This window comes from Medicago truncatula, chromosome 4, assembly GCF_003473485.1.
Source record: "Medicago truncatula cultivar Jemalong A17 chromosome 4, MtrunA17r5.0-ANR, whole genome shotgun sequence".
Taxonomy (NCBI): Eukaryota; Viridiplantae; Streptophyta; class Magnoliopsida; order Fabales; family Fabaceae; genus Medicago; species Medicago truncatula.
The window spans coordinates 62,802,301-62,824,915 of NC_053045.1; the positions used below are offsets into that span (position 1 = coordinate 62,802,301).

The window sequence follows — 22,615 nt, forward strand, 5'->3', positions numbered from 1 at the left end:
AATCACGTGGCTACCTTTAGTAAGGCATGAAGGATCTCATTGGTTTGCCTTAACTAAAACTATTGATGGTTTGCTCTTTATCCAAGAAATATCGTTTGAAAATATTTTTAGTTGGAATCAAATTGCACAGTCAAAATCTCCTACCGTCACGAAATACAACCCCAAAACCCAAACCTATTTAAACCTCCAACCATAATCCCATTTATCACTCTCACTCTCTCAATAGTAAACTAGGGTTTTGCATATCAATTCCCAAATCATTGGATTGACGCCGCCTACCACTACCGTCTCTTCAAGAAACGACGTGAAGTTCTTCTTCAACCTCAACACTCTTCCTCCATTCTCGAGAAAAAGGTAACCATCACTTTAGGGTTTTGATTGTGATTGTTGGGCATGATTCAATCTCTGAGTCACGTTCATGTGTTTGGATTTGATTTTTTTTTTTTTTTTTATGTCAGGTTCAGTGATAGTTAGTTATGAAAACAATGATTTCATTTGATTTTGGATTTGTTGCAGTTGAGAAGAGAGTCTTCCACAATGGTTGCTGATATCTGGTCCGATGATAACAGCCAACAACTCGAAGCAACTACGGAATTTCGGAAGCGTCTTTCCGTTGGTAACCGTTGATTTTATTTGATGTTTTTAATGCATTATCATTATCATTATGTTGCTTTGATTCTTGATGTTTGTTGTGCAGACAAACCTCCGATTGATGATGTTATTCAATCTGGTGTTGTTCCCCGTTTTGTTCAATTTCTAGACAAGGGGGATTTTCCTCAACTTCAGGTTTTAAACTTGTCATTTTCTTTTTTAAACTTTTGGAAATTTATGCAATGTGGTGTTGTTGAAATCTTGTTGTATTGATTGGTTGTTTGTTTGTGTGACTTTGTTTGTTTAGCTTGAGGCTGCTTGGGCACTCACAAACATAGCAGCTGGAACTTCTGAGAACACTAAGGTGGTAGTTGATCATGGCGCAGTACCAATGTTTGTCAAGCTTCTTAGTTCACCATGTGACGATGTTCGGGGCCAGGTATGTTAATACTAAATTGTAATAGCAGTAGAACCGGGATTGTCCTTTTTAACACCAAAACTCTGAAATTGTAGGCTGCGTGGGCATTGGGAAACATTGCTGGTGATTCCCCTAGAGGCCGTGATCTTGTTCTCAGTCACGGTGCCCTGATCCTACTTTTATCCCAGCTGAATGAGCAAGAAGGGCTTTATAGGCTGAGAAATGCCGTTTGGACGCTGTCAAACTTTTGCAGGGGCAAGCCACAACCCGCACTTGAGCAGGTAGTTGTTGTTTTTAGTTAAAATAAAACTGAACCTCTGAGATGACCTTTATCTGTGTATTAATACTAGAATTTTGATGGACAGGTGAGGTCAGCGCTTCCCGCTCTCAAGTGTTTGGTTTTTTCCAAAGATGAAGTCGTCCTGACCGAGGCATGTTGGGCACTCTCGTATCTTTCTGATGGAACAAGTGATAATATCCAAGCGGTGATCGAGGCAGGTGTATGTGGTAGACTGGTGCAAATCCTTCTGTAAGTACCAATTCTTATATCCCTCGTCAACCAATGTTCTATTGCAAGTATTGATTATTTTGGCTCTAAATGTATGTGCATGTTTTGAAGGGAACCATCTCTTTCAGCGCTGTTTCCTGCACTTCGCACAGTGGGAAATATTGTATCTGGAGATGATATGCAGACTCAGGTATTGTCATAATGGATTGGGAATTGTTATAATTAGCTGCTACCTAATTATTTCTAATTAAATTTACCTTTTATGGAGCAAAGTACCGAGTTAGTGTTGTGTTAGTTATTTTGGAAATATAATTAAAATTTGAAATATTATAGTCTGTAATTATTGATTGGTAAGTTTTGTAAGTCTAATTTGATTAAGAGAAAACACCAAAATGCTATGTGGTTGTTGAAGCTTGATAGAGAATTTTAGAAATATTAGCCTAGGAATCAGTTTTGTTTTTTGAGGGGATAGGGGAATTAATCTTGCGAGTAACGAAATGTTACTTGCTAGTCACTGCTGGTGATTCACTAATATTTATTACCATGAATATATTCTCACCCCTTGTATTATGTCTTAACATGTGTCATGTGAGAATTACCTGATTTGGTAGGATTCTTTTTGTCAGGCTATTGTCAATCATGGTTTACTCCCATGTCTTTTGAGCCTGTTGACCCATCCCAAGAAAAGTATTAAGAAAGAAGCTTGCAGGACTTTGTCAAACATTACAGCTGGAAACAGAGAGCAGATACAGGTAAGCTTATAAATCCCATCTTTTTGATACTCAAATGATGCTAAATTTCATGCTTAATAAAGTACAATGTTAATTTCTTTAAGCTCATGTTTTGCTTCAAGTTTGATGATGTTTGGGTATCACATACATATAAATTGCTACATGTTATTTGAGATGGAGATGTGGTGCAATAATAACCATTGTACTCTTGCTGATGATATATATTTAAGTTTGGGAAAATTACAGTCACCTCCCTTAAGTTTTCTTTAAATTACAAAGACACCCCCTCTAGTTTTAAAATCGACACTAACCTCCCTTAAGTTTTCATTAAATTGATTGATACCTCCCTTCTTTCTTAAACACTTATCTTTCTGTTAAAATGCAAATAGACTTGAAGCTGAAAATTGAAATTCGCGATCTTAGTCTTAAATTTATTTATTGAAGTGATATTTTTCTTGTCAACAGTAATATTTTACGTGAGCATAGTTGTGTTGATCAAATGACTTCTTTTAGGCTTTGCATTACGAAGTTTTTGGTGGCATTCTTTCTTTTAATTTTTAGAGATAGTTAGGAATGAACGGTGGCACCACATGATTGCTTGTTGCCATTGCAATTGAAGTGATAATCCATGTAATCCTACTTTTATATTGTCATGCACTTAAAACACGTCAAGGTATAGCACTACTAACTAGGATATAGGACAGATACAATACATTCACCGCAATATTTGTTTAACTGCCTATCTGACTATTGGTAAAAATTATTGTCATCTAATAAATGTTAGATACATGTAAAGTATGCTTGAAGGAAGCGGTGTTACACCAGACTATAGCAGGAAGCTTAAATATATAGAGTAAATGTCGTGTATATATAGAAAAAGCACATTAGATTTATCTAGAACAAGAGTGGAAACTGTGATTTGGTGTAGAAAATACCTTCAATAAACCAAGGCAGAGATATGGCCATCCATATATGCATTACAAAGTGCTCTAAACAAGGAAGGATTTGAATCGTTATTACTCACTTGAGCTCGCCAGCTAATCAAAATGATATCATGGCAGAAAGAAGGACCCATATCAGGTAGTAGTGGCAGAAGATCGACAAAGTCTAATTGCTTTAGCACACTTCGATTCATTACTGGACTTATGAATTTGAAAGTCATAACAGAGATGGAAATAAAGATTTGGATTAACATTTTTGGGTTCAATTAGTTGCAGCGGTTGATGCATTCAATCATAGAGAGGGATAATTCATAGTATCAAGACTATCTATTGTAAGTCTGAATTAACTGATGATTAACAGAGTTATATTGAGGGGAGGTAATTGTATTTTTGAAACTAGAGGGGAGGTGTGTGTCTTTTAACCTAACCTAAGGGGAGGTCTTTGTAATTTTCCCTTTAAGTTTTTGACGCATGTTGATGATATATTTAGTTCTCGGGTTGCACCAATCAGAGTATAAGTTTGATTCTTTATCAAAAAGAAAAAAGAGTATTAGTTGGAATTTTAGGTGATTGTAAACCCTTATTTTCCATTTTGTTGTAAATACATCACTGAAGAGAATGTATTGTTACGCTTGACTATTGGCATTATGTTTTCTGTTTTTGGTTGAGGCTTGAGTGTTTTTGCATTTTACTGCCAAGTACATATTTTTAGTTGGCTTATTTACCGAAAAAGCACTCTAAACTCTACCTTTTATGCATTACGCAGGCTGTTATTGAAGCTGGTCTGATTGCTCCCCTAGTCAATCTTCTTCAAAATGCAGAGTTTGACATTACAAAGGAAGTTGCACAGGCACTCACTAATGTTACATCTGGTGGTACCCACGAGCATATCAAGTAGGTGATGTTATTTTTAATTGTTATTTTATGGCACTGCTTCATGCTGGCAACATTGAGAGTTTTCATATTAACTAACCACACGTTGCTGTTATTACAAGGTACTTGGTGAGCCAGGGTTGCATTAAGCCTCTGTGTGATTTGCTAGTTTGCCCTGATCCAAGAATAGTTACTGTTTGTCTAGAAGGTCTTGAGAATTTTCTAAAGGTTGGAGAAGCAGAGAAAAGCATAAGTAACACCGGAGATGTCAACTTGTATGCTCAGACGATAAAGGATGTTGAGGGATTGGAAAAAGGTTTGGAGAAATTTCTGAAGGTTGGAGAAGCAGAGAAAAGATTTGGTAACACGGGAGATGTCAATTTGTATGCTCAGATGATAGAGGATGTTAAGGGATTGGAAAAGATTGAAAACTTGGATAGTCATGAAGACAGAGAAATTTATGAGAAGGCTGCTAAAATTCTCGAGAGATATTGGTTGGAAGATGAAGATGAGACACTAACTTCATGGTGTCTTGTCTAGTGATATTTCGTTGGGGGAGAAAGTATGTTGCAGCAGCAAGGACCCATGACGATTTATTGTATAGAGGAATAAGTATATACTAGGAGGAGTAATTCCATGTGAATTTGGTTTTGTTCATTTTACTTGTTGATGATAAAATGCCTCTCCTTAAACTCCAAAAATCATGAGGAAAAACACAAACTCAACCGGTAGCGCTGAATCCAATAACACTCCTCAAACTCCTTCCTCTTCTTACTCTTGTTGCTCCATTTTCGGTGCCATTTTTCGCAGTTGTCCCCTAAACAAACTCCAACGTACAGAAAGCTTCAAAGCCATGACTAAAAACAAGAAAAGTTATCATACTCATTGTTAACATTATAGGGCCTTTGTATTACTAACACCCATTTTCATAAGAATATTACTTTTCCCACCCTATGGCCTTCTCTCGCGTCCTGTAAAATTTTCAAAAATGCCCTCGTACATTCCGGATTTTAAAATCCAGATTCATGTTTACTATTCCGGATTTTATAATCCGGAGAATTCTTATGTATAATCAACTATCACACTCTCTCACATTTCAGCAGTTTTGCTTTTAAAAACAACAAAAAAACTAAGTAAAAAATGCTAAAAACCTGTCAAATAAAATCATAAAAATATGAAAATAGCACCAAAAAATTCTAAAAATCAAATAAAACTAATTCGAATTTTTTCGGATTTTTCTGAGAATATGAAAAATTAAAAAAAAAATGAAAAATTGGTCTAAACGATGGAATTTTGTATTTTGAGGTGCGGAGTCCCGTAAGAAGTCCTTTCTATGGGAGTCATGGTCCTTGAATTTTTTCTGATTTTCTGGGGAAGTTTTGGAGCAATCCGATCAAGTAGTCCGAAAACCCGATTTTTGACTAAGAACAGGTAACAATGACCCAAAACAGAAGGATGAGAGTTAGGAAGATTAATATTGTCCCTAGAATTTGTGCTGATACAGTTCAGATTGTATAATCCGAACTGTTTTACCTTGAAAAAAATGTGTTTAGGGGGTTTCCGGATTATGTAATCCGGAAACATCATGTAACGCGCCATACTTTTTGAAGTTTCCGGATTACAAAATCCGGAAAAACCCGTTACTCATTTTTCCACCCTTTAACAAAAGAAAACGTCATTCCGGATTATATAATCCGTAATGCTCTAATTTTGGAAGGAAAAAAAAATAGAGCGCATGAGGAAAGGCGTAGGGTTGGAAAAAGTAAAGTAATGCTCTTTTCATAATTGTGTAGAATAGATCCCCACGGAGTATAACACTTTCAAGTGCACTTCATCTACCTCAAAGATAAGTTTAATTATATATGTTTAAAGGTTGCTCCTATAGTATTCATGCAATCCAAGTTGTCTCGCAACCCCTCCAATGGATTGTTTCAAAATCAATGTTGTAGATGGTTCACACCTCCGCTCTTTCAATAAATTTGCCTCTAGAGAATCATTTGAGATTTTAATGACTATTTTGTCCAACGTTTCTACGGTAATTTAAGAGGTCATATTATCTTGTACCGAAACTAAAAATGGAATTAAAAAATAACTTGTATTGAAAAGACAAAAATTTCAACTTTTAAGATACTCTTTCCGTTTCTAAATACATATTGTGATCAACTACTTCAAGAGTTCATCTCTTCTCCAGCAACCTAGTCGAAGAACTTATTTTCATCATGTCTTCAAAAAAGCTAATTATCATGCTAATATATCGGATAGTGACTAAGGATCGTGCCTTTTATTATATTTAGTGCTCTTTTTTTTTAGGGGTGTTTTATTGCTCTTAGTTTGTTAATTTTTTGTGATGTAAAGAAATACATTTTCTTCTTCTTTTGTTAACCCTGCGATTTTAAAGGGAAATAAGTTCTGTTAATTCGAAATTTGATCGTAAGGTAAGTATAGACTGTATAGTCATCTTTTACATGTATACATCACTCATTTATAATTTTTTTCAATAGTAGTCTAATAGGTAGTCAATTCAATAGTAGTCTAATAGGTAGTCAATTCCTTTAACCTAATACGTCGGATAAAATTCTTAAACATGACTCGTTAATTATCTATCAATAACTATGTATCATTACGTTTCAATATTTTAACATTAAAAAACGTGAATTCCACCAATAGAAAGATGTTTCACAAAGCACACATTCTCATTGGGTACTCATTTTGTCGTCTCCAAATGGGAATGTCTTTTAGTCGTCAAATAAAAAAAAGTAAGACTCTTTCATTGTAGATAGTCTAAGCAGTGTTGGTGTCAATCAATTTTTATATGAATGAATCATACAAGTTACAATAGAAAAGGACGATGAAAATTTATCATTGTATTGCTGAGTTTTGCTGGATTCGAAGGTATGGATTTTCTAGAAATGATGAAGATTAGAGTTTGAGTGTAGGTTTTTACTGGGAAATAGTGAAAGATAGATGAAAGATGAATGAAGAGAGAGACTGTAAACTGAAATGAGAGAGGAACTACAAATGATTGAGATGAGATTAGGGTTTGAGTGAAACAAGTGTTGTTAAAAATACAACAAACCGGATCCTTCATATTCGGTTTTCGTTGGACTAGATTAGCCCTACCAAAGCCGACCCTTACTAACCAACGAAATCCATTGACATTCACCTGTATTAACCGAATAACTCGATATATCCGACCAATGCAATCACCCCCAACAAGTCTGATAGGCTGGACCGTTTGGGCCATTTATGTCCAGCCCCACTAAGTACATAGAAGGAAAGTGCAAGTGTAACAAGCACTAATCCTCCAAACATGGACACACGTGTCTCACATTGTATGAAAGTGATTTTTTTTTTTTTTTTTTATTTTTTTTTTTTATCCAAAACCAAAACCAAAACCGACAACTATTGTGAATTAATGAAAAAACAAATATTTTGATCCTTAAATGTTAACGAGTTATTTTACATTTCGTTAATCAAAATAGTCGGTCTTTAACGGTGAAATAGTTTCGTAATACTCATATAACTTTTTTATATAAGAAATGATATCACAGTACCATAATATATGACAATAAAAACATATATTTAAAAACTTATACACAGAACATTTTCACATAAGAAAATATTTTCCTTTAAAAAAATCTAAAAAACTATTTTTACTAACTACATAATCAATAATTATTTTGATAACATTGTGCAAATCAAAATAACTATTATCCATGTGAAAATAAATTCGTGAAAAGGAAAAGAGAATTGCTGTTCCCACATGTTGTTTGACTGTGCCACACGAGTAAAATACGAAAATGCCCTTCGGCAGTTTGCTACCGAAGGTTTTAGGAAACCGGCGGCAGTTAACTGCCGAGGAAAACTTCGGTAGTTAATATGAATTTAAACAATTTCGGCAGTTAACTATCGAAGAAAACTGCCGAAGAAAACCTCGGTAGTTAACTGCCGAGGAAATCTTCATCATTCTAAAAACTACCTGTGGTTCTGGGTTCTGGTTATGTTGAGTTTTCCTCGGCAGTTAACTACCGAGGTTTTCCTCGGCAGTTAACTGCCGCCGGTTTCCTAAAAACTTCGGCAGTTTACTACCGAAGGGCATTTCCGTAACTTACTCGTGTGGCACAGCCATACCATATGTGGGAACAGCAATTCTCAAAGGAAAATGACACAGTAAAAATAAACAGAAATTACCCGTAGTGGATGTGAAGGTACACGTGTCGCGTAGTCGTTGTCCACGTCATGAAACCTGTCACTATCTATGAGTCGGTTCGTAACCATAGATAGATAGAGATAGCTTCCTTCACTCAGCTACGAACGACGAAACAAAACGAAAACGAAAACGAAAACGAACGGACCCATCTTCTTCTTCTTCTTCTTCTCTTTTTCTTTCACTGCCAAAAAACAAAACTCACTTTTCAACATTCATTTCTTCACCATTCTCTTCCTTCACTCTTACGCTAAATCATTTCCCTCCACCAAATCAAAATTTTCTCGAATCTGAAAGCTTCTTCGCGGACATGGCTATGCTCCGCAAGTTGTTCTATCGTAAGCCTCCTGATGGTCTCCTCGAGATCTGCGACAGAGTTTACGGTACTTTCTTTCTCATTTTTCATTTCCTTCAATTACACGCTTCTCTTCAAAAAACCGCCAAAGTTTATTTCTTCATACTATTCTTCTGCAATTCATAATTCCAGCAATATTCGTTTCATTATTATCTCCAAAATGTAGATTTTTGTTAGAGAATAATATATTGAGGGAAATGCTATTATGTGCCATAACCATATCTTAGTATCAAAGATAGATAGAAATTATATATTGGAAATTGTTTCAATTTATTTCTCAGAATTTTGGAAATTATTTTTTCGCAATTAATACTTACTATTTGTAGAATTAACTGTCTAATTTTCAATGTCAGTGTAAAACTAGTTTACGCTGACAATGCATCTCTCCTTTTCTCATTGGAAAAATAAATTAAAATTAACATTGGTGTGTGAATGTAGTTTTTGATTGCTGTTTCACAACGGAAGCTTGGAATGAAGAGAAGTATAAAGTGTATATGGATGGTATAGTAGGTCAGCTTAGAGAGAATGTGCCTGATGCTTCTATTTTGGTTTTCAATTTTCGCGAGGAAGAGACCAAGAGTTTGATGGCAAATATAATATCTGAGTATGACATTACTATAATGGATTATCCTAGGCATTATGAAGGTTGTCCTGTGCTTAAAATGGAGCTCATTCACCACTTTTTAAGGTCTAGTGAAAGTTGGCTTTCACTTGGTCAACACAATGTGTTGTTGATGCATTGTGAACGTGGTGGTTGGCCCGTTATGGCTTTCATGTTAGCTGCATTGTTGATTTATCGGAAGGTTTATAGTGGCGAGCATAGGACTTTGGATATGATTTATCGGCAGTCCCCACACCAGCTTTTACATTTGTTGACGCCGTTGAATCCAATTCCTTCCCAACTGAGGTATCTGCAGTATGTTTCTAGGAGGAATGTGGCCTTAGATTGGCCTCCGCTCGACAGGGCACTCATGTTGGACTGTATTATACTTAGATTCTTCCCAAACTTTGATGGGGAAGGTGGTTGTCATCCATTGTTTAGAATTTATGGACAGGATCCTTTTAGTGCAGATAAAAGTCCTAAAATGCTGTACTCAATGCCAAAGAGAAGTAAAAATGTCCGGGCTTACAAGCAGGTGAATTTACCTCATGCTTTTCCCTCATATTTTAGCTTTTTGTATGTTAATGATTTTATTGGAGCCATTAATTTGAAGGAATTACACACTCATTGCATGCATTACAAAATCTCAAAGACAATCGGTAGATAATTATTTTTAACAGATAAAAATAAACTAGGTGTTACCGTGGCAAACAATTGTTAAAATCTGCGAGTTGCTATGTTCCTGAGATGACTTGGAACCTCATAAAATAAACTACGGTGTTACTGTGGCAAACAATTGTTAAAATCTGCGAGTTGCTATGTTCCTGAGATGACTTGGAACCTCATAAAATGTAGCAAACAGGTTCTGATATGAAAAGGGGGGAAAATCTCTTATTTTACCTTCCTGCAATAGTGCTGGTTTATTTTCAGCCATTTCGAGTACTTAATGAAATATGCTGCACATTTTCTCATAGTTTAAACTTCAAATAGTTCATAGGCCATTCATTTGCAGCTCAAACTTGTTTTCCTGCTTATTAAGTAGAGCCAGAATAACTAATTACATTTTGGTAGCTTGTGCCTTGGATTATAAATGTTGGGCATATATGCATGCACCTATACTCATGAAGAGCATGTAAAAACCGAAACGTCATTAAGATTACTTAGACTTGATCGAAGCATATTCGGCATCAATATACCAGAAATGAGAAATGAAAAAGAGTGGGAAAATATTTAAATGAAGAAGGCAAGATAAGTTCATATAATCTATGTTCATAGGCTTTTAATGTAATTTTTGTTTGTGCTGTTTTGCCTTATTGGCTGGATTTGATGTATTAACTTTGTTGGCTGGGCGCAGGCCCTCTCCTGCCGTTTATTGCATTTGTTGCTTGATAGAAAGAAAAAAAAGCATTTAGCAGATTTGACAAACATACCATATGCTCGAGTTCAGGACGAGTCCATTCCAGTTAAAATTCAATAAATATCTTTTTTTACAAGATTTTAATAAAACCACTGTTTGTCAAGTTACTTGTTCCTGTGAGTGAGATGCATCTGGAACTGATCTGAATTGTGTAATTATCATGGAATTCCTTGCTACTGTATTGCAGGGAGAGTGCGAACTAATTAAAATTGATATCAATTGCCATATTCAAGGTGATGTTGTGATCGAGGGTATTAACTTGAATGATGATATGGAGCATGAAATGATGATGTTCCGAGTTATGTTCAACACAGCTTTTGTTAGATCCAATATTCTGATGCTTAATCGCGATGAAATTGATGTTCTATGGGATGCTAAAGATCACTTTCCAAAAGATTTCAGAGCTGAGGTAGATTTTTGATTTCATCTATAATCACACGGGTTTTGTTCGTAATTTTCTAACACTATTTGTTTTTTGGAATATGTTTGTGTTAAGATCCTTTTCTCAGAGATAGATGCTGCTGCAGCAGTTATTTTAGATAATACATCATTCTTTGAGGAGAAAGATGGACTGCCAATTGAAGCATTTGCCAAGGTTCAAGAGATCTTTAGCCATGTGGACTGGATGAACCCAAAGGCAGATGCTGCACTAAACGTGCTCCAACAAATAAGTACTTCTGCTATCATGAATGACAAGCTGGATAAAGTTTCTGACCAGCATGTGGAAACTGCCACTTCCTTGGGCGAAACAGGTCCTAAAACGCCTCAAAGGAATTCATATGCAGCAATACGGTCTTTATCCTCAACTAAGAGAACCCCAAATAATGATATGAGCAGAAAAGAGGAAAAGACAAACAAAGTAGATTCTATTCCACAGAGGGCTAATACATCAGACATCATCGGTCAGGAGAAAATTTGCTCATCTGAAAAAAGTTTGGAATCCAGTAAATGTCCAACAGGATCAACAAATTTTGACATAAAACCACAGGAATCTAATCTTGCTTCATCTAGTTCTGCAGATTCTTCTCTTTCCCCTGGAACACCTCCTCCGCGGCCTCCCTTGACTACTCGTTCTAAAGAAGTTCATGATTCTCCTCCCCACACAGAATTGCCTCCACATCATATTTTGCCTTCGCAATCAGGACCTCAATCACAAGACAGGAGTTACTCACCTATTTCTAGCTCTACACCTGAGACCTATCATTCCCTTGCACCTGATTCTTCAATTGAGCCATCCCCTCCACTTTCTTCGAGAAAACCTTTGAATGACATTCCACCAGTCAAAACAAGACCCAAGTCTCCCTCTTCGCAGCCTCCAACTCCACCTCCTCCTCCTACCCCTCCACTAAAAGATCAGAAAGTAGTTAGGGCTGGACCTCTCTCCCCACCCCCACCACCTCCTTCTCCAAAGAAGGATATACATGTTAAAGCTGGACCTCCTCCTTCTCCTCCTGTCCCATCTCATATGAATGAGAAACCACATGTTAGAGATGGACTTTCTCCTCCCCCTCCCCCTCTTCCCCCATCACCTCCTCTAAAAGCGGAGCAACCTACTAGGTTTCAGCCCCCGCCACCTCCACCACCACCTCGTCTTTCAGTGGAAGCTGCAAGTCCTATTACAGCACCGCCTGCACCGCCTCCACCTCCATCTGCAACACTTTCCTCTGGTAACCCTAATGCTTCATTGCAAAAGTCTTCACCTGCTCCACCACCTCCAATTCCTTTTGGTAAAGGTCTAAAACCAGGCAGTGCTTTTCCAATGTCCCTTTCTGTGGGAGTTGATGGAAATAAGGTCTCAGGACCTCAATCTAGTTCACTAGCAGGCTCAAAGGGACGAGTTCTACCACGTGCAATTGGCTCAAAAAATGACTCCAAAAAGTTGAAGCCATTGCATTGGATGAAGCTATCTAGAGCAGTGCAAGGAAGTTTGTGGGATGAGACACAAAAATCTGGCGAAGCTTCCAAGTAATGTTAATTAACTTTAGTGCTCAATTTTCTGGGACAGATTAAGATTGCTCTTCTACTATTCTAGTGTCTCACCTCGTTCTGCTTATATTATCTTAATGTAGAGCCCCAGAGATTGATATGTCAGAGCTCGAGAGTCTCTTCTCGGCAGCAGCCCCTAGTTCAGGCCCTGCCAAGAAGTCAAATGTCCAAAGCTCAGTGAAGCCTAAATCTGAGAAAGTGCAACTGGTAATTTAGCTTCTTCAGTTCGTAGTTGCATAGGGAATGTTTTTGGATATTTACATAATCTAGTTGTTAATATCTGAATTTGATAGGAAAAGGCTAGAAAAGTAATTAGTAGGAACTAGGAACTGATAATATTATAAATCTGGCTATCCTTCTATTCCAGCACCATATAATCCTAAAGGAGTAAGTTGTGTCATTTTTCAGCTCGTAGGCGACGGAAACTTTTTTAGATGAGTGAAGTATCAAAATTGTTGTGCACAAATTTGATTTAGAAAGTTAGGATGATTCTGCTATATAACTAACCCGTCTTGAAATTAGTAGTGTTTTTAAACTTTCTTCCCTTGCTCATATTACAGAACTATTAGAGTTCACTTGTATAGTCATGTGTGTGAAGTAATAAATGGTAAAAAAGCTCTAATTATCATTTTCTCATTGATATACATTTTAAGGTCATACTATAAAGGTGGTATTATCATCATCTTTATTTTTACTTGAACTTTTATTATCACTCCTTGCAGATTGATCATAGGCGAGCATATAATTGTGAAATCATGCTTTCAAAAGTGAAGGTGCCATTGCATGATTTAATGGTGAGTTTGATATAAATCTACTATCTGTACAATAAAGGCAACTTTTTTATACAAAATATGGTGTGCTATCTAATATAAAAACTATGCTTTGATTGGAAAATGGTACTAGCAGATCTGTAACTTGTCATTTTTTTATTTTCAGTTCTGTTGGACCATAATCGAGATCTTAATATTACAATATACTAGCAGATTGTGGGCCTGTTTGTTCCTACTTTTTTCTGACGGTGTGATTTATTTCTTACAAAAAGTAGGTTTTTAAAATTTACATGTCTAGAACATTATAGAAAGGGTCTTGCTAACAAGTGCCCTTATGGCATTTGTTAAAGATTTAAAAATGAAAACAATTGATAGCTTTCATGTAGAAAAAGTTGCTTTTTGATGTTTCAATTTGTTCAATACACAAATCCCAAAATAAAATTTCTACTTTAAACTTCTTATAAAGGGCCCTTAGGGAACTTGCTAGCATTTCCCTTATAAAAAATAGTTTTTTTGGGAAAACAGAAATATTAGAACTCATTTATTTAAATTTTCTTCAGTAAATTTGTGGCTACATAAAATTAATTCTTAAGGCAAAACCAATTATAATTAAGGACACACAAACATGTCAAAACAAATTCTATGCTTCTGGAGTCACTTTTATCTCACCCAAATTTTGCCGTGCTGTGGTGAGGTAATTGCTATTCAAGAGCATATAATGTTTCTATAGTATCAAATGAAATATCAGCATAATTTCTCAGAATTTTCATAATACATTTTTCTGTATTATACCATATGCTGATAGCATGTGCTTCATTCACAACAAATTATGATGCGATTAGAAAGAGTACCATCTATTTATATGCCCCGATAACGGTTGTAGGAAAAACTGTTGTGGTTAGGAATTATTTTTTTGCTTGGGTAAAGCACTAAAGCTTGAACTAGTTGACTTGACCTTTCAATTTTATTACTTTGCACACTCTTGAAGTCCTTAAAAAAGGAAGCCCGGTGCACTAAAGCTCCTTCATATGTAGGGTCCGTAAAGGTCCCACCATTTTGGTGCATTGTACGGTGCCTTAACCTTTTTTTTTTTTTTTTACACAAGAGGCTGTTTCCAAGACTTGAACCCGTGACCTTTCAGCCACGTGACAACAATTTTACCGTTGCGCCAAGGCCCCTTTACACTCTTGAAGCCCTTGCTTTTAAAAAATTACTAAAGGGTTGTTTAACGCTGTTATGAATGAAGTTATGTTAATGTTTCTCTACCCTCTGGTTAATGTTTCTAAAGAAGAGAAGTAATTACTCAAGTCCCACATTGAGTATTATGGGATGATCAATGGAGTATTTAAGTGGTTTGGTTCTTCCCCTTGATAGCTAATTTTTAAGGGTGGATTCTCCAAGTGCCCGAAGACTTATCAATTAACATCAGAGCTGGTTGCCAGTGGCTCGGAAAGGGCACCTACAGAGGGGCTGACTGGAAAGACTCAGTAATGCATCGTAGATTTAGCCGCCAGAACGCTAGTCTCAGGGGCGGTGCTATGATAAGGATTTGGATATTATGTGGTGCGCAAGTCCCACATTGAGTATTATGGGATGCTCGGTGGAGTATATTGATAGAAACCGGTACCAAACATAGAACAGGAAAAGAAATAACTTACTTTATTAATAATAGAATATGATTGCACAATAGGTTCCCAAGAATTCGAGAGCTTGGTCTCTCCCAACCAATAACCAGTCCCCAATAAAATGCCTATCGACATTGTCCTTCAGATCCCTTATTTATCCAGCAACCAGTCCCCAAGTATTTCCCCTGTTCCTAATACATAACTGCTACACATTAATATAATAACTGTTGCCTAATAATAATAATAATAATAATAATAATAATAATAGATCTATCAATACTCCCCCCCAAAAGAATCACCTTGTCCTCAAGGTGAGGGATAACAGAAGTGTCCACCAGGGTCCCATAACTTGAAGTATAATGACAGGGTGATGTGTGAATCATGCAAACTTATGCCTTGATCATATACTCTGTTTGTAGTGATATTTTTGATAAAAAAATACAGGATGATTGATGTCGTGGTGCCCATAGTAGTTCCCCTTATCTCTGACCCCATTCTCATTTCTTTATTGCAAAGAAGTTTGCACAAATCCGTTTTGCTCTCTTGTTCCATTTCCACAATCATGACATGCATATGGGCATTTTCTACATCTCTCTATTTTCCCCATTTCTACATCTTCCCAGCCTTTCTCTTCTCCTATCGCGGTGGGATTTGAAGTATAACAAAAGTGTCCACCAGGGTCCCATAACTTGAAGTATAATGATAGAGCGATATGTGAATCATGCAAACTTATGCCTTGATCATATACTCTGTTTGTAGTGATATTTTTGATAAAAAAATACAGGATGATTGATGTCGTGGTGCCCATAGTAGTTCCCCTTATCTCTGACCCCATACTCATTTCTCTATTGCAAAGAAGTTTGCACAAATCCGTTTTGCTCTCCTGTTCCATTTCCACAATCATGACATGCATACGGGCATTTTCTACATCTCTCTATTTTCCCCATTTGTACATCTTCCCAGCCTTTCTCTTCTCCTATCGCGGTGGGATTTGGATTTCCCTGGTCAATATCTTGTGGTTGAATATTGAATGAACCTTGAGTCGTCAACCGTTCCAATTCAGTTTCAGGTTCCTCTTCTTCATCAGACATAGGCATGATATCCCGATATTCCGGTTTAAAACGCCAAATAAATGCAAGCGGGAACATATGCCAACTAACCTGTTGATGGTGTCGATTCCACCAGTGTGACCATTGGCGAGCACGACCTCTGAGTAACATCAACACATCTGTCAGTTTCTCCTCATCTGGTGTACCTCTCTTTTTGAAATGTTCCTCAATGCATGGCAGCCACCAGTATGCATCTTCTTTGCCATCAAACACTCGAAACTCCATTTCTGCCATAATGTACCACGGTTCCAAGATTGATGCTCTGATACCAGTGATAGAAACCGGTACCAAACATAGAAAAGGAATAGAAATAACTTACTTTATTAATAATAGAATATGATTACACAATAGGTTCCCAAGAATTCGAGAGGTTGGTCTCTCCCAACCAATAACCAGTCCCCAATAAAATGCCTATCGACATTGTCCTTCAGATCCCTTATTTATCCAGTAACTTATTATCTAGTAACTGCCTAACACATAACTGTTCCTAATACATAACTGCTACAAATTATATAATAACTGTTGCCTAATAATAATAATAATAATAATAATAATAATAATAATAATAGATCTATCATATATATAATTGGTTTGATTCTCCTCCATTGATAGTTAGCTTTTAAGGGTGGATTCCCCAAGTGTTTGAATACTTATAACAGTTGTCCATCAAGTCATCAACATACTTATGTTTTTGTTGTGTCATATAGTCCGCAACTACAATCTGGGACTTGTGATTCTCATTTCCATTATTTTCTTTTCTAATATTGTTCATGAAGTGGAATCATCTATAGTTGACTTTGATAACTGATAATATGAGTTTTATTCATAGTAATGGCTTCTCTAAAAAATTCACAGAGCTCAGTGCTAGCACTAGAAGAGTCGGCACTAGACACTGATACTGTCGAGAACCTTATAAAGTTCTGTCCTACAAAAGAGGAGATGGAGATAATTAAGGTTAGTATATAATGATATTGATAGTTCATATATCTGCACTGTTCTAGTACTTTAACGTGATGAATCACCACTTTCTTACAATTTTATTTATTTATTTATCCTTGCAGAATTATAACGGGGAAAAGGAGAAATTAGGGAGATGTGAACAGGTACAAAGTTTTTATGGTTTTTGGCTTAGGTTTTTTAGATCCCTTCTGCTAGATCACAAGATTTATGAATATTTAAATTTGAGCATTGCTTAAATATTTTTTATGCGTAACTGCTATCTTCAATGGTGGAGACTGCATTTCTACTTTCTTCGACATTGGTATGAATTTATCTTCATAATATTTTTATCACAGTTCTTCATGGAGTTGATGAAAGTACCACGGGTAGAAGCTAAGCTCAGGGTCTTTTCATTCAGGATTCAGTTCTATTCTCAGGTATAAAGATTTCTATTTACTGACAATTTCATTAAGGAAAAATGCATTTAAACTGATTTTCAGTTTGACCCTGCTAATATTTTTTTGTAGGTTTCTGATCTTAAAAATAGCCTAAAAGTTGTGAATTCTTCTGCAGAAGAGGCATGATATCTTCCCTCTACTGAAATAAAATTTTGGCAATTTCCTTTCTTTTTTTGAGAAATATATTTTGAATGCTGTGATGATAATATTTTCTTTTTCAGATCAGGAATTCTGTCAAATTGAAGAGAATTATGCAAACAATACTTACTCTAGGAAATGCTTTGAATCAAGGAACTGCCAGGGGTATGTTGAGACAAATGTATATAGAAGTAGATAGATACAACATTAATCATGATTGAAAAGAAAAGTTTCACAATTTATACTCTGTCTGTGATGTTTAGCCTTCATGCCCGGTACACCTTCATTAGAGTCATTTTTTTTTTTACAGTGTTCGATCTTATATGTGCAAATAAACCCCAACCTTTTTTTCTCTTTCCCCTTTGCCTTTTTTTTGTCTACTTACCATGTTTTTGTAGCTTGTGTATTCTTGTTTTTCTCATAGTCCATCCGTCTCATATTATGTATCTCATTAAGAATGTGCCCACTTCTTAAGAAAATAATTACTTAAAACTTTTTTGAAGAAATAATTACTTAAAACTAATTATCATTTTACGTCATGTCATTTATTATTTGTCTTCAATAATCCTGCAATTATGTTATTTATAACTTCAATAAATAAGGGTGACATTGGAAAAAAAATGACGTGTTCGTATTATAAAATGACAAATAATTTGAGATAGAAAAATATTCCAAATGAAACACATAATATTAGGTGGGGGGAGTGGTAATTTAAAAACATTTAAACTTAATTTTACAATATTGAAATAAAAAATGCAGATTGCAAAAAATCAGATGGTGATGAATGAGTTTCAAACCACAATTTTCTTTCTAAATGTGGGTGCTGACAACTGTATCATTCACACTTTGCATCATTTTTTCATATGATTATTTTAAACTAAAACTACTGTCAACTTGTTATTTTAATTTCTTGTTAAAAAATTCATATGGTTTCTATAACCAATTTATATTGTACCACATTTCCTGTTAAAAATATATACTTTAGTCTGATAGTTGAGATATGTTCACACTCTCCAAATTCTGTTTAGGTTCTGCTATTGGATTCAGATTAGATAGCCTTCTTAAACTCACCGAGACACGGGCACGGAACAACAAAATGACTCTCATGCATTATCTTTGTAAGGTACATGTTGCTATTTATTTACTTTTTGTTTTTTGTTCTTTCCTTTGTTTAGTAATCATTGGATTTCTTCTGTGTTATGGAGTCAATTATGATATCAAGTTTAAGTAATATTTTGGATAGCATTTCTTGTACCTGTATTTGGAGAATATGTATATTTAATGCATTAAATCTAATTTTGTGCTTGCACATAGGTGTTAGATGACAAATTACCAGAAGTCTTAGACTTCTCTAAGGATCTTGCTAACCTAGAGCCAGCAGCAAAGGTTGTGAACTACTCCCATTCTCATCTGTTCGCTGTATTGATGGCCATTGTATACTTGCAGCACTGACTGAACTTTTATCCAGATCCAATTGAAGTTTCTTGCAGAGGAGATGCAAGCTGTAAACAAAGGGTTAGAGAAAGTCGTCCAGGAATTATCCACTTCTGAAAACGATGGTCCTATATCAGAAACGTTCCGCAAGGTGTAGGCATCATCCCTTCACTACTTTTACAAGTCTGTTATTGGTTTGAAATTGTTTTTTCGATAACCTTTTCTTGCTCTTATTCTCTTATATTTCCCTTGTTCATTTTCACTTCTCTCAAATTTCTGATTTCACAAAAATATAAATTAATTATGCTACAAGTATCTATGAATATTTTATATATCTAAACTAATTGGACTGTTGGAGCCAATTGGGTTTGCAATCATGTCTGTGGAAACCGGCAATTTGTTTTTTTTTTTTGTCCCCACTCTGTGGAGACAGATGGTGAGGTTTGCTTGTGATTGGTCTAATATGAGATTTTGTATGTTCTCGCTTCAGAAGAATGAGAAAAAGATTAAAAGATTTTGTTAGTCTTTAACTTCTCTTTTCCCTTCAGAAATTGAAAGGGTTCCTCTGTTCTGCTGAAGCTGAAGTCCGAACATTGGCTTCACTATATTCTGGTGTGGTAGGTCCTCTGACATATTTAGAGTTTTTAAAACCATATAAAAGCTATGCTTTGCTTAGACTCTATATTTACAGGGCAAGAACGTGGATGCGTTGATTCTTTATTTTGGGGAAGATCCATCTCGCTGTCAATTTGAGCAAGGTGTGTGACCGTCGACACTTAAGATAATATTCATTTTTGGTAGCCTAATAAGTGAGCACCCTCAGCTTGAAACACTCCTTTTCCTTGTTTATAAAATGCTAATGATACTCTTAGCTTTGTACATCACTAAAATTAATCCCACTTAATAGAAAGGCTTTGGTTGTTGCCGTTATACTTGAATTAAATTTTTTTTGTTATTTTCAGCAAGTTGGTGCATGAATTCATCACTTGTGCTTGGCTGCATATATATGAATTTTCAAAATTTCAATGTCAAAATTTGTCTATCTGTAGCTTCCTAGCTATCAATTGGATATTTGCTTTTTGAAATGGTATGTCATTAGTTTCATTTGTACGTAAATTCATTAGTGTCCTAAAATTGCATCAATTAAATTGGATTTATGATGCTTTAAAACTAATCTTCCTCCCTGATGTCAAATTATAGTGAGGTTTCTTTCACCAGCTCCATGTTAAAGCATGGAAATGATTAAGTGCACATTTTCACCTTCTTCCATTTGCTAGACTTGGCCTTTAGAGTTTGCATTGAGTCACTAATATGGAAGCCTATTGTGCGATTCAGTTGAGGAGCAAACACAAATATTCTCTCTACTCGTTCAGTACAACTAATGCTTGTTATTATTTCAAATTTGCTGCAGTTGTCACAACTTTGCTCAACTTTACTCGAATGTTCAACAAAGCCCATGAAGAAAATCGTAAGCAGCTAGAGCTTGAAATGAAGAAAACAGCAGAAAGTGATAAAAAGAAATGTGAATCGGAAAGGATATTACCTACAACGATCCGAACTGGCAATGTCAAATAAGTAATTATTAGACGAAATTAGCTTTGGGAGTCCGTATATATTCTAGCATGACTAGGAATTTCACCACACAAATGTGGTTTTGGTGTTTGGGTTTTTTTGAGGGGCGTGTATTGTGGCACATATAATAGTAGCTAGCTGGCATTGAGAATCGAATAACTGCATTACACTACAAAGCTGAGGTAAATTTTCAAACCTGTAGTTCTATCACTTTAGTTGTACTTTGTTCTCCCTTATATAGTTCTAACACGAATATTCTATTGTGAATTATAACAGAGGGTGGAGTTTGCATGAGTTATGTTATTTGCCAACCAACTTGTAGTTGTATATAACTCCCCTCTCCGCTTAGAAACTGTATGATTGTAAGTATAAATATATATCCAAGAAACCAGGGCATTTGTTGTTATTTTATCTCTGCCCCCTCAGTCTTGGTTCTCTCTGCTAGCAACACTAATTTCACGTCTGTTGTGCAAAGCTTGAATATCTTACTGTATAGCATATATATATATATGATATATTTATTTTTTCGATTGATTATTTGTACTATATCATTTCATTTGAAAATATTTTTTTACATGACATTTGAATATCTTCTAGGAGCTCCAATAAAAGCAAGAAATATTTGCTCTGTAACGCTGAAAATATCTTTGCAAGTTGGAGTAAGTAAAGATTTACATCATGGATGTAATAGTAATACATTTCTGACACTACAAAACAAGATTTGGAAGCTGTGTAAGAATTTAGTTTGAAGTTGTCCTTTTTTGTTTTTGACGGAGAGTTTACTTTTTGTTTCCTGTAGGGATGTCATACGTGCATGTCATGATAGTTATTCGCCAAGTGCATTCAAGTTCTTTCAAAAATGCATTTAGGGGTACTTGATTCGAAGGTACAAAGATAATTGGATTAGATAATGGTAAATAGTTCATTCACTCAGACAAATGTAAAATTAATGGTGTACTCTCTTTGGTTTTGAATATAAGCTAAAAAATAATAACATATTATTCACTATTTAAGATGAGATTGATTACTCCAAGTATCAGATTATATACATAAATAGAAAGGCAACATGACCTCATTATTCACAAACGTATATCATACACACAGTTTTCCTCAAAATTCAAAATAAACTCAAATATTGGCTTAGCAGTTGCGAACCACGTATCCATATTACGTTCTTCAACTAGTTAAGTACTTGGGCAACACAAGATTCGAATTGTTTCGACGCATGTTCTAAGAGGGCTTGTATATAAAAATCAAATTGTTGTGTTAAAGAAAATATGGGTGTTTGTTGCAACAGAAGAACAAACTAACTTGAAGTTTCCCACAACTGACATGTGTTGCTGTAAATTAGCAGCCCGAAAAGTGAATTCAACCGTGTGAGCTACTGTGGATTTCATACTCTAGCACCCAAATATTATATTTTTATACTGCACTCAGATACTAGAATCGTTGTAAACACCGCTACAATGATATAATCATGGAAAATGATAATCGATGCATGATGCATTATTAGTTAAGAAACAAATGTAATATAAATATTTTTGAGCTTCAGTAGTCAATCTATTACATTTTATTATCTATTATTTATTTCATAGTACTATATTATTAATGTCATGCTAAAAATCATGTTTTTTTTTTAGGGAATGTTAAAAATCATGTTGTCTTCATGTATTTTAAATCATTATACATTATTTTTCTTATTCATGTGTTTGATTTTTCTTTTTGCTTATATGTACTTTAGATAATGATATAGAAAATTTATAATGTTTGAAAAATGTTAATTTTTTAAAAATAAGTTTTCTTTAATTATTTAAGAATATCAACTTGTTTTTTATCGTTTGAATTTCATGCGATAATACTACGTGTTATATAATCTCGAATGATGATCTATGTCAATGTCATAGATGAAACCAACTCGTTCTTCAGCCATGTGTGACATTTT

General features: G+C 35.3%; 2 protein-coding genes across 4 annotated transcripts; both read left to right on the top strand.

Annotated features, from left to right (window-relative positions):
• The first annotated feature begins 65 nt into the window (after positions 1-65).
• Positions 66-4,836, top strand: LOC11437574 (importin subunit alpha). The gene is made up of 10 exons (XM_003610285.4): positions 66-354; positions 517-616; positions 698-786; positions 899-1,030; positions 1,105-1,290; positions 1,375-1,538; positions 1,629-1,707; positions 2,144-2,269; positions 3,956-4,083; positions 4,185-4,836. Exons 2-10 carry the CDS (start codon positions 538-540, stop codon positions 4,600-4,602), a joined length of 1,401 nt encoding a protein of 466 aa, XP_003610333.2. The 5' UTR covers positions 66-354; positions 517-537; the 3' UTR covers positions 4,603-4,836.
• A 3,517-nt stretch (positions 4,837-8,353) lies between these two features.
• LOC11439065 (formin-like protein 13) lies at positions 8,354-21,650 on the top strand. Of its 3 annotated transcripts, none has more exons than XM_039832770.1 (18): positions 8,354-8,652; positions 9,063-9,760; positions 10,830-11,051; positions 11,139-12,607; positions 12,712-12,835; positions 13,351-13,422; positions 16,988-17,086; positions 17,194-17,235; positions 17,428-17,508; positions 17,599-17,649; positions 17,751-17,832; positions 18,696-18,790; positions 18,982-19,053; positions 19,136-19,252; positions 19,650-19,718; positions 19,793-19,859; positions 20,513-20,855; positions 21,473-21,650. In XM_039832770.1, the coding sequence occupies exons 1-17, from the start codon at positions 8,580-8,582 to the stop codon at positions 20,674-20,676; spliced, it is 3,597 nt and encodes a 1,198-aa protein (XP_039688704.1). In that variant the 5' UTR covers positions 8,354-8,579; the 3' UTR covers positions 20,677-20,855; positions 21,473-21,650. The 3 variants fall into 3 exon arrangements, with proteins under 3 accessions (XP_039688704.1, XP_024638458.1, XP_024638460.1); XM_024782690.2 differs by lacking the exon at positions 21,473-21,650 and adding an exon at positions 20,950-21,221; XM_024782692.2 differs by lacking the exons at positions 19,650-19,718; positions 21,473-21,650 and adding an exon at positions 20,950-21,221.
• Positions 21,651-22,615: the final 965 nt, after the last annotated feature.

What these genes read in the sequence shown, in the direction of transcription:
- LOC11439065 (XM_039832770.1), top strand. Translation starts at nt 8,580, where the DNA reads ATGGCTATGCTCCGCAAGTTGTTCTATCGTAAGCCTCCTGATGGTCTC. An exon ending in ATGTCCGGGCTTACAAGCAG is followed by an intron (nt 9,761 to 10,829) that starts GTGAATTTACCT and finishes ACTGTATTGCAG; the next exon opens with GGAGAGTGCGAACTAATTAA. An exon ending in TATCAGAAACGTTCCGCAAG is followed by an intron (nt 19,253 to 19,649) that starts GTGTAGGCATCA and finishes TTTTCCCTTCAG; the next exon opens with AAATTGAAAGGGTTCCTCTG.
- LOC11437574 (XM_003610285.4), top strand. Translation starts at nt 538, where the DNA reads ATGGTTGCTGATATCTGGTCCGATGATAACAGCCAACAACTCGAAGCA. An exon ending in CACAACCCGCACTTGAGCAG is followed by an intron (nt 1,291 to 1,374) that starts GTAGTTGTTGTT and finishes TTTGATGGACAG; the next exon opens with GTGAGGTCAGCGCTTCCCGC. An exon ending in GGTACCCACGAGCATATCAA is followed by an intron (nt 4,084 to 4,184) that starts GTAGGTGATGTT and finishes TGTTATTACAAG; the next exon opens with GTACTTGGTGAGCCAGGGTT.